The following is a 15,361-nucleotide window of genomic DNA, read 5'->3' on the forward strand; positions in this document are numbered from 1 at the left end:
GACGACAATACTCTATACATCGGCGAATCATGACCTTGTAAAGCATAAGTAATTTTCTAGCACGGTAGAGAGAGCCCATTTTCCTCGCAGCAGCCCTCAATCTGTTTCAAAACTAAAAGTCACAGAGCAGTGGTAGGGGCCTCAAATGATCGGATTTTTTATTGATCGATCTTTTATGGGTTTTTATCCGGTTAGAATAGTTTTTAAGTAGTCAAAATTGAAAAAAAAAAAATTGTTATTTGTACTTAGTTTATTTTTTATTTTTAATCAGTTCATATGTGTGTCACGTTGGTACAGTGGTAACGTCACCAGCTTTGAATATTAGTTTTGCTTTCGGTTTTTGTACATTTCAACATTGTCAAGCATTCATAAGCTACATTTACCATCCAAATGAATGCTTTGACGATGGTACTTACGAATCTTAAAAGGCGAATCATTATAATATACATCTGCTTTACTTAAAAAAAAAATGCTAGGTTTATTTTTGGTGTCTTTAAAAAAAGCCCCACCCAATATCTTTGCTGATGAGGAGACTTTGTTTCAAAAAACTATGTTCAAATTATTCTCCATGACTTGGTGTCTATCTCAATAAAAAAATCGTTTCCGAAACGATCGTACAATTTATTGATTTTGTTTTATTCCTCCTTATGAAACCGATTTTTAATTTTAATTATAAATTATCAATCATCTTACTAAATATTAAAATAGCTCTAGGACATATATGCCTATTGAGCTTATTATATATCTACTCCTAATTTACTTCTTACATCTTAGTGAGAATGTGCCTTTTTGGGGGGGGGAGGGTTATAAGCGGTAGATAAAGGGAAATAATTTAAACAGAAGAAAAGGTTAGTTATCTCCCCTGGCTAGACCAGTGACGTCAGTGGAGAACAGATCCAAGATGGCGTCAATACATGTTCTTGCTATTTTCTAATAGCCAGCAACATTACGGTATACTCACAAACACAAGTATAAGGTGAATGAAAGTTAAAATAAATGATTTTTTTTTTATAAGGGAATCACCCCTTATCAAGGTCCAGAGGCCACTCAAGGATAAGGGTTAAAGAGTGTATAGTGGTCAAAAGGACACCTGTACCAACGTGACACGCATATGAATTGATCAAAAAATAATCTGAGATGAATGTACAAAATTTGTAAAAAAATAAAAAATTTTTTTTTCAATTTTTGACAAATTAAAAACTATTTTAATTGGTTAAAAACTATTTTAATTGGCTAAAAACCCATAAAAGAACGGTCCATAAAAAATCCAATCATTTGAGGCCCCTAGCGCCTCTCTGCGACTTTTAGTTTCGGAGAAGATAGTTTGAAAATATGGAGACAGACAGACAAACATAGTGAGTTTTATAAATCAGATAAGTTTAGAATTTCATTTATTATTTATTTTTTTTTTAATTACATTTTCACCCCAAACAAGGCGCATTGCCACTTTGGTGTAGGGGGCTACTATCAGGGGCAGCAACTACTGGGGCACTATGTTGGGGTTTGGGCAGCAAGATGTCGGTTCACATTGCACTTGAACTTCTGCATGTCAGTACAGTTGGGAAAGCAGGAACTTGGAATGGAATTCCAGAGTCTAGCTGTTCTGGGGAAGAAACTACTGGAGTAGAAAGATCTTTTACATCTAGGGATCTCTACTGTGTGGGGGTGGAATTTAGCTGCCTGTCGGGTTTGTCGAGGGTGTCTACGTCGTGGGGGCACAAGTGTTTGCAGTTCGTCAGAGCATTCACCATTAAAATACTTGTAGAACAGGCAGAGGGATGCAACGTTTCGTCGATGGGACAGAGGCTGAAGCTTAGATGCCAGTTCAGGGCCTATCAGATTGGCGACTCTTTTTTTAACTTTGTCTAGGAGCGAGACTAGTAGCAGATGCACCGGCCCAAATGTGACAACAATACTCCATACATGGGCGAATGGTGGCCTTATAGAGGTACAGGATACTTTCAGGTGTCAGCAGTTTTCTAGCACGGCAGAGAGAGCCTACCTTTTTCGCAGCGGCCCTTAGTTTTACAGAGAGATTAAATGCCTTCTAGACACTGTCCTCGAGTGTCTAAGGTCTCTCTGTACAAGGGTTCGTCAGAACAACCTGGCTCGAGGATACTTTTTCTTAGAAGTAAACCCTGACCAAATATTCAAAATCCTATAGTATTCGCAACCCAAATAAGATCTCCTTACTATAGCTAACCCACACTAGCTTTTACGAGGAATGGTGCACCTTCTCCAAGTGATGTTACCTCAAGTAATAGCATGAAGTTAGATACTTCACCAGACTAGATAAATTCTTATCCTGCAATCCAGTAAGACCAAGATACCAAAACGAAAAACTACAACATATGAAAATGGTTAATTGGGGGAGAGGAAAATTATGTTCTCAATTTCTTTACTCAGTGTCAACTTTTATGAGTAAGCAATAATGTTGTCCTGATCCGCCATACTTAATAAATGAAGGGAGGCAACTCAAGTCGAACTACCGAGATAAAAATCAGCCTTGTAATAGTTATCATTTACAATTAAAATTACCAAAAATTAGTAAATAAAAGTGATTTTCTGTATAAGTGTACTTGATTCATTTATGTGATTTTTGGAATATGACATTTTCGTTCTATGACGGGTACATACGTTATAAAGATTTTTGGTGAGGGTATTTATTTTTTTCCTGATACATAAGTACCTACAAGATTTTTTAAAATTTGGAATGTGATTTTCATATGTACCCTACACTGTATAAGTATCAAAAACTTCTTTAAAATATCTTTTTTTTTTTTTTTTTTTTTTAAACAAATAGGTAGAGAACTTGAATGCCTACTAGACACTATCCTCGAGTGTCTAATGTCTTTCTGTACAGGGGTTTGTCAGAACAACCTGGCATGAGGATACTTTTCCTAGAAGTAAACCTTGACCAAATCTTCAAAATAACATAGTATTCGCAGCCCAAATAAGATCTCAGTACAGTTAACCAACATTGACTTTTACGAGGAACGGTGCACCTTCTCGAAATGATGTTATCTCCAGTAACGGCACCAGTCTGGATACTCCACTAGACTAGATGGAATCCAGTAAGACTAATAGGGACCTCCAACGTGCGACACATATTTACCCCCCCCCCATATGTAGCACAATGTAATTGCAATCTAATTTAAATAAGCCTGACAAGCAGCAAAATTCCACCCCTACACAGTAGAGATCCCCAGATGCCAGAAAGCCTTCTACTCTAATAGTTTCTTCCCCAGAACTGCTAGACTCTGGAATTGCCTTCCGGGTTCCTGCTTCCCCAACTGTACTGACATGCAGAAGTTCAAGTGTAAACAGAGATCTTGCTGCTCAACTCCCTACATAGTATCCCTGCAATTATGTCCCAGATAGTAGTCCCCTGCATCAATGTGGCACTGTGCCTTGTTTGGGGTGAAAATGCAATAAAAATATAAATATTATCATGATAACTTGTACCATTTAAAAGAAGAATCTTCAAATAAACAAGTAATAATTTTTAAAATTATTTCCAATGTACAAAAATAATGAAAATGCGAGACGGAAATTGTGTTTACATTATCGACGCCTTAAAGAAACATTTCTAAGCAGTGAGAATTTTGAAGGTGTAAACATACCCGTGTTTAAAAAATGCAGCAAAAATCAACTAATAGTCAGATTTTCATGAATTTTTTTTATATTTATTCATTTTAATTTAACTTGTATTTTAAAAGCAGTTTTCATTAAATATATGTGAGGGGAAGTACTGTTTTTTTTTTTAATGTTCTACCCTCTCCCACTATATTTCATGTTATGAAAACTAAACAAAATAAATTTAGGTCCATAAAAAGGGCAACATTTTATAAAGATGAAGAGTTTAAATAATATATATATTTAGAAACCTACTAGACTACCCGTGACCCGTTGGGTCAGTATATTATACTAGCTATGGAATTCATGTATGAGCGTGACACTTGTGACGTAAAGAAAATAGTTTTTTTTTTTTTTTGACATAACAGAAACATTTCTATGAAAGTATATTAAAATGAAAATTCACGGACAGATCACTCAAACATGAAAAAAAAAATCCTCCCTATTTGTGTAAAGTTACCTATTTTTCCGAATAATCGCTAAAAAATCGAAAATTAAACATGATTTTCCTACAAATCAAACGCCGATGAAAATCATTTAGCAGCAAAAATGCACATGAACCTACCAATGAGAAATATATGAATGAAAAACCCATATTGGAATCCTTCAACCAAGTTACAGAAACTTAAAATCTAAAAAAAAATAATTAATAAAACCTGAAGCAAAAAAAGTAAAACTTAAATAAAAAAAATAAACAGATTAGTAAATGTGTCAACAAGTTCACCGTTCTTACACAACTATTTTGTATCTAAAAATGTAAACAAAAAATAAAACAAGAAGGAAGGAAAAGGGATGGATAGAGAGTAGTAGTAGTCTTCGCTTTACTACAATCGTTCTTATGTTTGTCAACGGGTTAAAGTTGTAAGAAAATAGTGACAGTATAGTTGTAATAAAGAATAGTTGCAAAACACCTCCCACTCTTCCCATGTTAAATAATAATTTCAAAATAATAACGTTAATATTTCAGTTCGCAGGTCAAAATCTGCAAAAGAAGCGATTTGTATTTATTTGTTTACGTTGTTATGGGTTAATGTTTATGCACGCATGCGCAACCAGATGTCGTAAACCAGAAAGTGTGTTACATCACTCGTTACAAGGTCATTTCAGTTTTATTATTATATAGATTACTTATTTCACTTACCTTGAAGTTGTAAATAAAAAACAAGGCTGATAGCCATTAGTCGCGTGCTCTTGTGTAATGCGTGAATGTAGGCTGACATGAAATTCTTAAAGATAAACTAAAATGACCGAAAAATGGGCTGAAATGACTTAAATAAATAAAAAGTAAATGACTTAGAATGATTTTAATGAACTTAAGGATGAATTGAATGCTTAAAAAATAACTGGAATCCTTCAAAAACAACTTGAATGATCTGGAGAATGACTTGAATGGCTTTGAGACTGACTGGTTAAGTATAGCATGTAGTAAGAACAGATACTACACTTTGATCTTCATATTTAATTTATTCTGTTTAAAGAAAAAATTACAATTATAAAAATTTCAATATAAAATTAAAAAATTTAAAAAAAGTAAAATCTCCAAAAGACAAAACAAATTTAGGCACAAGACACTACAAGATCTGGGTGGGGGAGTGTTGCAGGGTCTTTGTAACTAAAGTAAAAATTGGAGTCTTTGGCGACTTTACTTTTGACTGGCAACATTTACCACAATACCTCATTCACTCTGTGGACTCTAAACTAACTAATGAAAACCCCAGCGTTTTTGCAAGAAAGGATATATATACAATTTCTGTATGTGTGTGTGTGTGTGTGTGCGCATTTTTTTTTTTTAATTAAAATGTGTGTGTGTGAATAAAGTTCAATTCATTGGAAAATAAAAAGTTCTTGAATTTGGAAGAAAAACAGTTCGTGTTGGGGAGAAAAAATATACAAAAAATATACAAAAAATAAAATAAAACTTGTGCATTGTTAGTAGGATCCCTCTATGCTAAATTGATGCTTGAATATTGATTGATTTTAGGATTAAATACTAGTTCTTATTAATCACTAACTGTACATCGGACAAATACCATAATTCTTAATCTCTGCTCTTTATCATAGCAACGTTTCATAGAAAATTGAAGCCAATTCAGCCCAATAGTGGCATTATGATGACTAATCTCTATTAATTCTCTAGAAAGATAGATCACCTACTGATTTTCTACACTTTGATCTTGGCTAAAAGGCCAAGAAAAGCTTAAAAAGCTAAGAACAGCATCTATTAACAACAGACCTTTCATCTTAACCAAAAAGGCCAAGGACAAAAGTTTTACGGACAGACCGACGGACTTATAGATTCGCTTGCATGCGACTAATAAACATTAAATCAATAGTATGTTTAAAAAAAAAACATTTTTTTTTCTCAATAATATATATTATAATTAGTTGAATTATGATAAAAAACAATTCTAAATATAATTAATTTTTAAAAGATTTAAATTGAATAAAATTCCAATGTTCCATGATATGAAGATTTAAACAAAGATTTTTTTTTAAGTTTTGTAATAGAGTAGCAGAAAATTATTTAACTGATCAAGAAAATAACTCTGTCGGAATACTGCATTCCTCCATTTGACAACATTAGGATGGGTAAAAATCTTATTTGGGCCACACTGCTCCATATCGTATTGTTGGATATGGAGAGGTGGCACACATTCGAGATGGATTTTGATCTACATTATTGTGTCCTATAAAAGTGGCCGGAATTGTAATTATCATCAAAACAATGTAAGGTTTACATTCTCAGTCAGGAGTTAGGAATTGTGCAGTACAGAATAGAAAAGAAGAGTTAGGTAAATAAGATATCCTATCTCTGCCCAGGTCTTTATTTATCCCAGGATTAATACTAGAATTGTTTACACTAGTAGGACATGTGGAAATTTCACGGAAAGAGAAACATACTTAATCCACAAATATGTTTTCATAAAACCGATATTTTTCTAGATAGCGCAAAATATTTTGTTTCTTGGATAAATATAAAAACAATAACATGCAAATATGAGCTTATTAATATTTCTTTGAAAATAATGTCCATTGTATTTTAATGTGTCTGTTTGAATGACTATTGACAATTTTAAAATAGCAAATTCAACTGCAACTTAAAATTTAATTGTTTAAAGATTTTTATTTCTGAGGGGGTGGGGTCAACTTCATTTTAGTGCCCATTTTCAAAAAAAATTACATAGGCCGCCAATTAATAAAATTACACCATAAACAATAGCGAAAAACGTTTCTCTGATTCAATTCAAGCATCTCTCGGCTACTGTAAAAATTACACACAAAATGATGACATCACTGATATTATGTAAAACGTTGGCAATTTTACATAAGAATTTGAAATTTTTTTAATGTGTCCATTTGAATAAGTGGAGGTTTTTGATGATTTAAAAAAAAAAAAAAAGAAGTTTTTCCAATGCCCTCCTCGCATTTTAAGACTTGTTTTCTAAAATCTAGATTTAGAATTATTTCTTCCTTTAGAACATTTTTCAAGATGCCGCTGGTAGTTTAGCTATAAAACTTGATTTCCTTTATAAAAATTAAGCAACTTGATTAATTTGCATGAATTTTCGATGTACAATATAGTTTTTCCATCACAAGTATGTACATGGTGCAGATTTTTTTTTTTTTTTTTGTATTTTTGTTTTTTAATATGGGTGGTGTTCTGGACCAGCATTACACAATTTTAATTTTCGAAAGTTCAGATTGTTAAAATAAACATTTATTTTAACACACAAGTTTTCTATATAAAAAAACAAACAAACTTGGTGCATCTTTATTGAACAAACAAATTGAAAGATTGAATTTCAGGTAAAACAAATGGTACCTATGTAATTGTCAAGGCGCAAGTGTTAACATATCTAAAAATTATGAAAAACGATAAAATAGAAAAGTAATTATTAATGGAAAAAGAAATTTTGCTAAAATAAAAAAAAGGGATAATTTGACAGGGGAGATAATTAAATTCTGTTACGTCACATGACAAACGTAATTCAAAATGTCAGACAAATTTTATTCTCCATATATAATATTTCTACATTATCGTTTTTTGTAATTTTTGGATATGTTACTATTTGTGACATTGCAATTAAGTCGGTACCATTTGTTTTACTTGAAATTCAATATTTCGATTTTTAAATTTCGTTTGTTTAATATAGAAAGCACCAAAAAGATTAAAAAAAAAAAAAGTTTAGAATTTCGTATTTAATTTCACAGAACAAAAACGGAGACCAATTATTTGTAATTTTCGTTTGGTGGCGCCTGCAACCTTGCAAATTCTATGTTAGAGAACCGACATTATTGATGGAAACGTTTGGTGGTATCATACCAGATTTTTGGGTTGAATGGGATAAAATTATTGAACTTTTCTTTTCTTTCAGATATATATATATATAAAACATTATTATTTTGATGCTTATTCAAATTGGCACTTATGGCAGCAATTAAAAATAAATAAAACGGAGAAAAATCTGTATGATGTACGTATCAGTCATGTAAAGATGATGAACTATTCCAAAAATGATGTAATTTGATCAATTAGTTTTATTTTCTTTATTCACAAAAATCAAATTTTCATCGTTCATGATAAGGGAGGTAACTCTACATGGCTTTACATTGCGAGTGAAACAGTCGCATTTGCAAGTGAGTTTTCAAAGTGGCGACGAGAAATAATAAAACGCTTATCTTTTGGCGATTGTATTTCTTTCACTGACACTCTTCCAAAGCTCATTACTGAATGAAAAATATCTTTTCAACTTTTCTTTTTTAATATATAAAACGAACGAAGTAAAATTATTTAAACAATAAAAGTTTAATAGAACAATATATATATATATATATATATATATATATATATAAACGAAGGCTGTTAAAAAATATCTGTAGAAGTTAAAATTTTTATACCTTCAAGTATCAACCTAAAATTTGTTGTATATTTAGAATTACACTTATTAAATGAAAACACAGAAAAATCTTTATGATGTATATATTCGTCACAGAACTAAGATGTCATATTCTAAAAATCATGTGGGTTTGGCTAGTAAACGGAAATATTTAGTTGTCAAAGGCCAACTAAAGATAAGTTTGTCCAGAGTCCTGAAATTGCTTCCATACTTGAATGAAAACGAGGCTTGACAAGGGCAGACAACCTGCAGGGTCAATTAATTTTTTTTTTTTTAATACAACATAAACTTATGAATTAAAACACAAAAGATTTATTATTATCATAACGTTTTTTTTTTTTAATTATTTTTTTAATAGACATTTTGTTTTAGAAAATAAAATATACAGATTTAAACATTTATATAATTTCAAAACAAAAAATGTCCGTAAGCAAATGGCTGTGACAACAAATTACTGCTAAAAAGTGTAAACTTTGATTTATTTTAAAATAAAATAAAAACTATTTGATCAATTTTTTTGGAGTATACCATCTTCATTCCGTGACAAGTAGGTACACGATAAAAGTTTTTCTTCGTCGTTGTTTATCGCGAAAAGTGCCAATCTGAATAAGCACCAATTATTTTAATGTGTCTGCTTGAGTGGGTGGAGGTTTTTGGTGCTATTTGCCAAAATACTTTGATAAGATTTCTTTCTCCTCTTTCTTCCCTTGTTTCTTCTGCGTGTGCGACTACAGCATGTGGCACACCAATGGATGGCACACTCGAATGGCGTCACAACAAAAGCTGCATATTGGGTAAAAACAACTACAATAAATAATTATTCACATTTTTACTGAAAGCCCTGCCCTCTCACTCAGCCACTTGTTTTTAAAAATTATTTCTTCATCATTATATTTTATTTATACTTTTTTTTTTTGTTCCAATTTGTACACTTATAAAAATTAAACTTTAAAAGTTATTTCGGTACTTGTACAGTTTAGTCAAGACATTAAAAAAATGAAAATATCGAGAGGGGGAAAAAAAAAAAAAAAAAAAAAGGTTATATTGTACGTATCTGTTTTGGACTGAAGATCTCCGAAAAAAAAATTTCATTTAATTTGATCGAGTATTTTTTTTACAGCAGAAAAACACGTTTTTATGAGAGCGTGTTGACGTCAGCCATTATGAAATTTGTTAAACACGCCACGGGGAGATAACTCCAGTTAAAGCGCCGACACTCCCTCCCCATCTTTATTACTAGCTTTTCTTCCTAAAAATCGAACCTTTTGCTCGGTATTATAACAAATTGTTTTTTCACTACTTGATGAAATTAAGTGATTTTTTTTTTCAGAGAACTTCAGACTATTATGAGTTCGTACAATATAACTCTTTTTTTTTTTTTTTTTTTTTCAAAATTTTCATTTTTTAATGTCTTGACTAAACTGTATAAGCGTCGTTATTTCTTTATTTTGATAATTATGTTTTTAATTTAGTCATCCAAAGGGAATTAAACTTTAAAGTGTATTTTTTATAACTTTTTTCAGTGCAACTGCATTATAATAGCGAAATTCTGAAAACAAAAAAAAAATCTCTTAAAAAAAAACAAAAAAACAATGGTATCTACTGACTTTTTGTGTCAGTTTCAACTAAAAGCAATGATATTCTGTTTGATTGGCATGTCAGACGTACTTAAATATTACTACATTAATTTAAAAAAAAAAAAAAAAAAATACTCACCATATTTTTGCAAGGGGAGTAACTCAGTTGCGTTAAACAAGGGAAGTAACTCATATTAATTTATTTTTATTTATTTTAAAATAAAAAAATTTATAATTGCAATAACTACACGCTTTTAGCCAAACATTTTATTTTTGCTAATTATTGCTAAAAATGTTTTCTCTAATAATTTTTTCTACCTCATCGTTTTTCGTAATTTTTGGATATATTCATAACTGTCACATGACAATTAAGTAGAGACCATTGGTTTGCCTTGAAATTCAGTGTAAAAAATTTCGTCTAGTTGCACCCATTTCTCTGAATTGCATCTTTTTTTTTTTTTATTTCTATACTTAAAAAAGTAAATTTTATTTTTTAAATTTGTACACATAAAAACATTAAATTTTAAAAATGATCAAGAAATAATTTTAAATTTGTACGCTAAAAAAAAAATGAAATTTAAAAATTATTTATCATTATTTTTAATTATATTTTTTAAGTTTGTAAATTTAAAAAAAAAAAAAAGATAAATTAAAAAAATTAATTTTTAACTATTTTTTAATTACATTTTTCGGTACTTATGCAGAACATGGACGCCGTTATCGTCAGCATATTTCGGTAGGTCTATGTAAACTGCCGGAAAGTGCCAAATGAAAACTTTGATTTTTATTTTATTTATTTTTTTTTTTTAAATGAAAACGTTGGATAAATGCAAGGAAAGAAGTTAAAAAACAAAAAAACTAAGGAAAATACATAAATATAAAAAACACGAAAACTTATAAAAGTCGTCATTTCAAAAGTGTAACATAGAAAAAAAGTAAAAAAAAAATTACAAAACATTTTTTTAAACAAAAAAAATCCATCCACAATATTGATTTTCATTTTAATGTGGAAACATAAAACTTAAAAAAGAATAAAAGTTTTTTAAAAATTCCAATTTAAAAAAATGAATTAATGAAACAGAATAAAAGCAAATATATATAATGTATTTTCGGGACCCTTAAAGATAAACTAAACAGTCGTCAATTTATAAGAAGAGTTAAAAATCTACATCCTTAAATAACTTAATAAAAATAAATTCATGAAAAGAGGGCACTCGATAAACAAAACAAAATCAAATGAAATTAGAATTCTTTAAAAAAAAAATCAAATGAAATTAAGATTTTTAAAAAAATCAAATGAAATTAGAATTCTTTTAAAAAAAAATCAAATGAAATTAAGATTTTTAAAAAAATCAAATGAAATTAAGATTTAAAAAAAAACAAGACAAAACAAAATCAAATGAAATTAAAATTAAAACAAAATCAAATAAAATTAAAATTCTTTAAAAAAAAAAAAATCAAATGAAATTAAAATTCTTAAAAAAAAAAAAAATAAATGATTCTTTTAATGCCTAAATGATAAAATTATTGAAAATTGCAAAAAAAAAAAAAAAAAAGCAAACTTTTGGTTAAAAAAACCTGCCTGCGCAATCGATTTCAATTTTAACCACGTCTTATTATATAACAGAATGGTAAAATCTAAAATGTTGTCCATTTTACTCATGCAAAGGTTAGAGACTATCTTTACAACCTAAACTGCATGTCTGCCTGAAAAAAATTATCTACTTTATCAAATTTCGTAGAATTTGGATATATTGTCATTTTCGACATGACAATTACGTAATATTGCTTTTGCTTAAACGGGCATAAACGAACACTGACTTTTCCGCCATATTTTTTTTGCATCTGCCAATTTGTCAACTTCTGCGATTTCATTGGCTAAGTATTTCGGCACCTTTCAGTTGTTTACGTAATCTGTCGGGTTTAGCACCGTTTATATTCTGCACGAGTACCGCATTTTTTTGATTTAAAAACTTAAAAAATGGCAGCCGTAAAGAATCTTGTCCCCCCCACCTCTATTTTTTATTTTTATCTTTTTTAAAAAAATTTCAATGGATAATTATCGAATGGACACTAGTCTACCAGATTATAAAATAAATGAAAAAAGTCAATATTTAAATATTTGTAGTATGAGGTGCTCAGTTTCTAATGCAACGTTCTAGTAAATCGATCACCCATTTTAGAACTACTCGATGTTTTTAGGCCAAATTTTGAGAATTTAGCCTTTTTTTTTTTTTCTTTCAAGAGGTTAAATTGCAAATGTTAACCGTACAAGACCTGAGCTACTGAACCTAACTTTCTTGTGGACAAAATTATGAAAAGAAATTTACATGTGTTAGTAATTTTTTGCCTTTCATCTAGCACCAGTATTCAGCCTTCGTGTGCCAGTCCGCCCAACAGGTGGTGCCCTCCTTGATGCGCAGGTACTTTTTGCAGTGAGTGCAACAGAACTTTGTTTTCACTTTCTTTTGGGGGTTGTTTATGTAAGATACCCCAGGGTGCTGTCTGTTGTATCTCAGGTGTTTCTCCATGCACACAGCACAGATGTGGTCAGATGAGGTGCCAGGTGGAATTTCAGGGAAGTGGTTGCCTGGCTTCAGGCGTTGAGCACAGGTTTTTTTTGTCCTCTGCAAACAGCTGTTTCCAACCAGTTCCAGGCACAATGTTTGTATGTATCTTGCAAAGTACAGAGGTTTTCTGGCAGCTTCTTGTGTAGAAAGGTACAGCACGTAGGAGTTGTAGCAAGCCCACATAAAGAATTTGATGAAGAAGCATCGGGGTCAGCGAACGTGAACGGTGAAGGTGGGTCATCTGGTGGTTCTTGTCGCAACTTGTTGTAGTCCAAGGCGAGCTGTGGAATGCTCACTTCAGTGAAAGTACCATCCTTCTTGTTGACAATTCCCATCTTTACAGGATCATCGTAGTTGGAGATGAAGGTGATGGGCTTGTTGTCCTGCCATAACATACATGTGATGCTGTCCTGACATAGATAGCGACTTTCACCTCAAGGGAGTTTCTTGACTGCCTTGGGAGACTTTGAAAGAACTTTCTGTTCTGCAGGAGAGTTTCAACAACCCCAGTTTGTAGGTGGCTCACAGCATATTTGGTTAGAATCACTGAGTTGTAGAAGCGGTCCATAATCAGAATATGTTAGCTGCCCTCCATCCCAGCCGACGTCAAGAGTCAGACGACAGTGTTCCCAACTGCACTCAATTCTTGAACTGTCATTGGTGCTGCCCCAGTGTATATTTCTGCATTGAGAATATATCCAGTCTCCGATTCACAAAGAAATGATTTGATGCCCCATTTTGTGGGTTTATCTTTTGTGCACTGTTTTATTTTTTTTCGTGGGAATCATTCCCTCATCCAGGCTCAAGTGTTGTCTGGACTAGTAGTAGTGTCGAAACTTGGGAAGTAGATTCTCCAGAACAAGCCTGACCTTGTAGATTCAGTCTGTCTTGTCAATGCCAGCATCCTTTTCATCAACCACATGCAAGAATGTCCAGATGACCAAGAATCTGTCTCGTGTCATGACGTTGTAGAACCCCAGAGTATATCCAATGAAGTCACTTCTATCACTTGACCAGTAATCCAAATAGCTGGGTTTAACACAGATATATTCCATGTAGATCCTCGGCCCAACAAAGGCTTTCGTTTCCTCAACAGAAAAATTCTAGAAATTCTTGCAGCTGTAATCGTTGCGTCTTTCTGCACACATTTGAGTGGCACGTATATTAGTCTTCTCTGTCAAATTCTGCCGGAAGTCATTCTCAGTAAACAACGAAAAAAAAAATGCACTTGCTTTCTTCAGTGATTTTCAATGGAATATTCACTGGCCTTTTCCCATCCCCATTAAAATCCAGATTTGGAGCTGCAAAATTGTGACTCCATCCCTCATCAACCACACCAGAATCTCCCCTATCACCTGGTTGAGTGACACGTCACCCTACTTTAAACACAGGATTTTAATCTAGGCCCACTTGCATCATCAGTTATCATCACTTTCTCCTTCATCGATATATTCATCATCACTAACATTACTTGATTCAGTAACATACTCCTGATCAAATTCGCCTTCGTCTAAATCAGAATTTGTCACTTTATCCAACATTTGTTGCACCGTGAAACTTCTTGGTCTCGCTCTTTTACCTGCCGAAATGCTTGGTTCATCACTAGCTCGCTTCATGGCTACTTTAGTCTACAAAACGACTCACAATTCCGCCAAAACAAAGAAAACCATTTGCAGAAAATTAGGCTTGCGCTAAATCGAGGCTTAAGCAGCAATTGGGTAGCTGACAACATAAAAACATGTGGTCGAAAAAATACCGGTTTAGCAGTAACTCGGTATATAACATTGTTGGAAATTACTGGTAACTCTGTCTGGTAGGGTTAAAAACATTGAGTGGTTCTAAAATGGGTGATCAATTTACTAAAACGTTGCATTAGAAACTGAGTACCTCTACAAATATTTAAATATTGACTATTTTTCCATTTAAAAAAAAAATATTTTTTTTATAATCTGGTAGACTAGTGTCCATTCGATAATAATCCGCTGAAAAAATTGGTGGGTGGGGGGTAAAAAATAGAGAGGAGGGGGAGCAAGATTCTTCAGGTTTGCAAAAAAGAAAAAAAAATTAGACTTCACAAATTATTTCTTCATCAATACTATTTATTTTATTTTACTTGCGTAAAATACGGACTGTGCTGAAATAATACTGTTATTATTTAGAAACCCATTCTTAACATGGAAAGGCATGTGTTAACTATTATATATATTCACATTATAATTTAATAAACAGAATGTACCGTAAAAATGAATGGTGCAACTTTATTAAAGTGTCGTCCAATCCAATTGTGTGTTTTCGAACCAAAGCATATTCAGGGAAAAATATTATTACATACTTAAGTGTCCTGTCAAAATTAGTATAAATTCCAAAATTTACAAAACATCGTCCATTAGAAGACTTACTAGAATTAATTTTCGGGGGAAAAAAGTGTATTGTCGAGATGGCTGACTTAAAAGCAGTTATCTCCCCCTGATTTCAAGTATCTAAAAGGTTAATTTATAGTGAAATTGCAACTTTGAAAAATTCTGTTTCTTTTTTTACTTATGATTATTTTTCTACTGGACCGTTTTTTGTAATTTTTTGAATTTATACTAATTTTGGCATGACATGTATGCAAGTAATGTTTTTCTCTGAAATGCAGTTTTTCGATGACACATTATAGTAAAGTTGCACCATATGAATT

At 31.7% G+C, this 15,361-nt stretch overlaps 1 protein-coding gene across 16 annotated transcripts in view; it reads left to right on the forward strand.

The window, feature by feature from the left end:
- The window catches only part of LOC145266322 (protein tweety homolog 1-A-like), a 301,166-nt gene that overhangs the window by 242,301 nt on the left and 43,504 nt on the right, over positions 1 to 15,361 (forward strand). For 5 of the 16 annotated variants that reach the window (XR_013864700.1, XM_080121881.1, XM_080121889.1 and 2 more), the window contains one exon: positions 9,269 to 9,328. The exons of 7 other annotated variants lie outside the window; for them this stretch is intronic. Coding sequence is in view for 8 of the 9 variants with exons in the window: in XM_080121881.1 (XP_079978007.1) it covers positions 9,269 to 9,328 (60 nt within the window). In the remaining variant the exon portion in view is untranslated. Of the gene's footprint in view, positions 1 to 9,268; positions 9,509 to 15,361 lie in introns of those variants that run through there. 4 more of the 16 variants (XM_080121880.1, XM_080121886.1, XM_080121884.1 and 1 more) reach the window with 2 other exon arrangements.

This window comes from Euprymna scolopes, chromosome 41, assembly GCF_053919585.1.
Source record: "Euprymna scolopes isolate OS-2025 chromosome 41, ASM5391958v1, whole genome shotgun sequence".
Lineage (NCBI taxonomy): Eukaryota > Metazoa > Mollusca > Cephalopoda > Sepiida > Sepiolidae > Euprymna > Euprymna scolopes.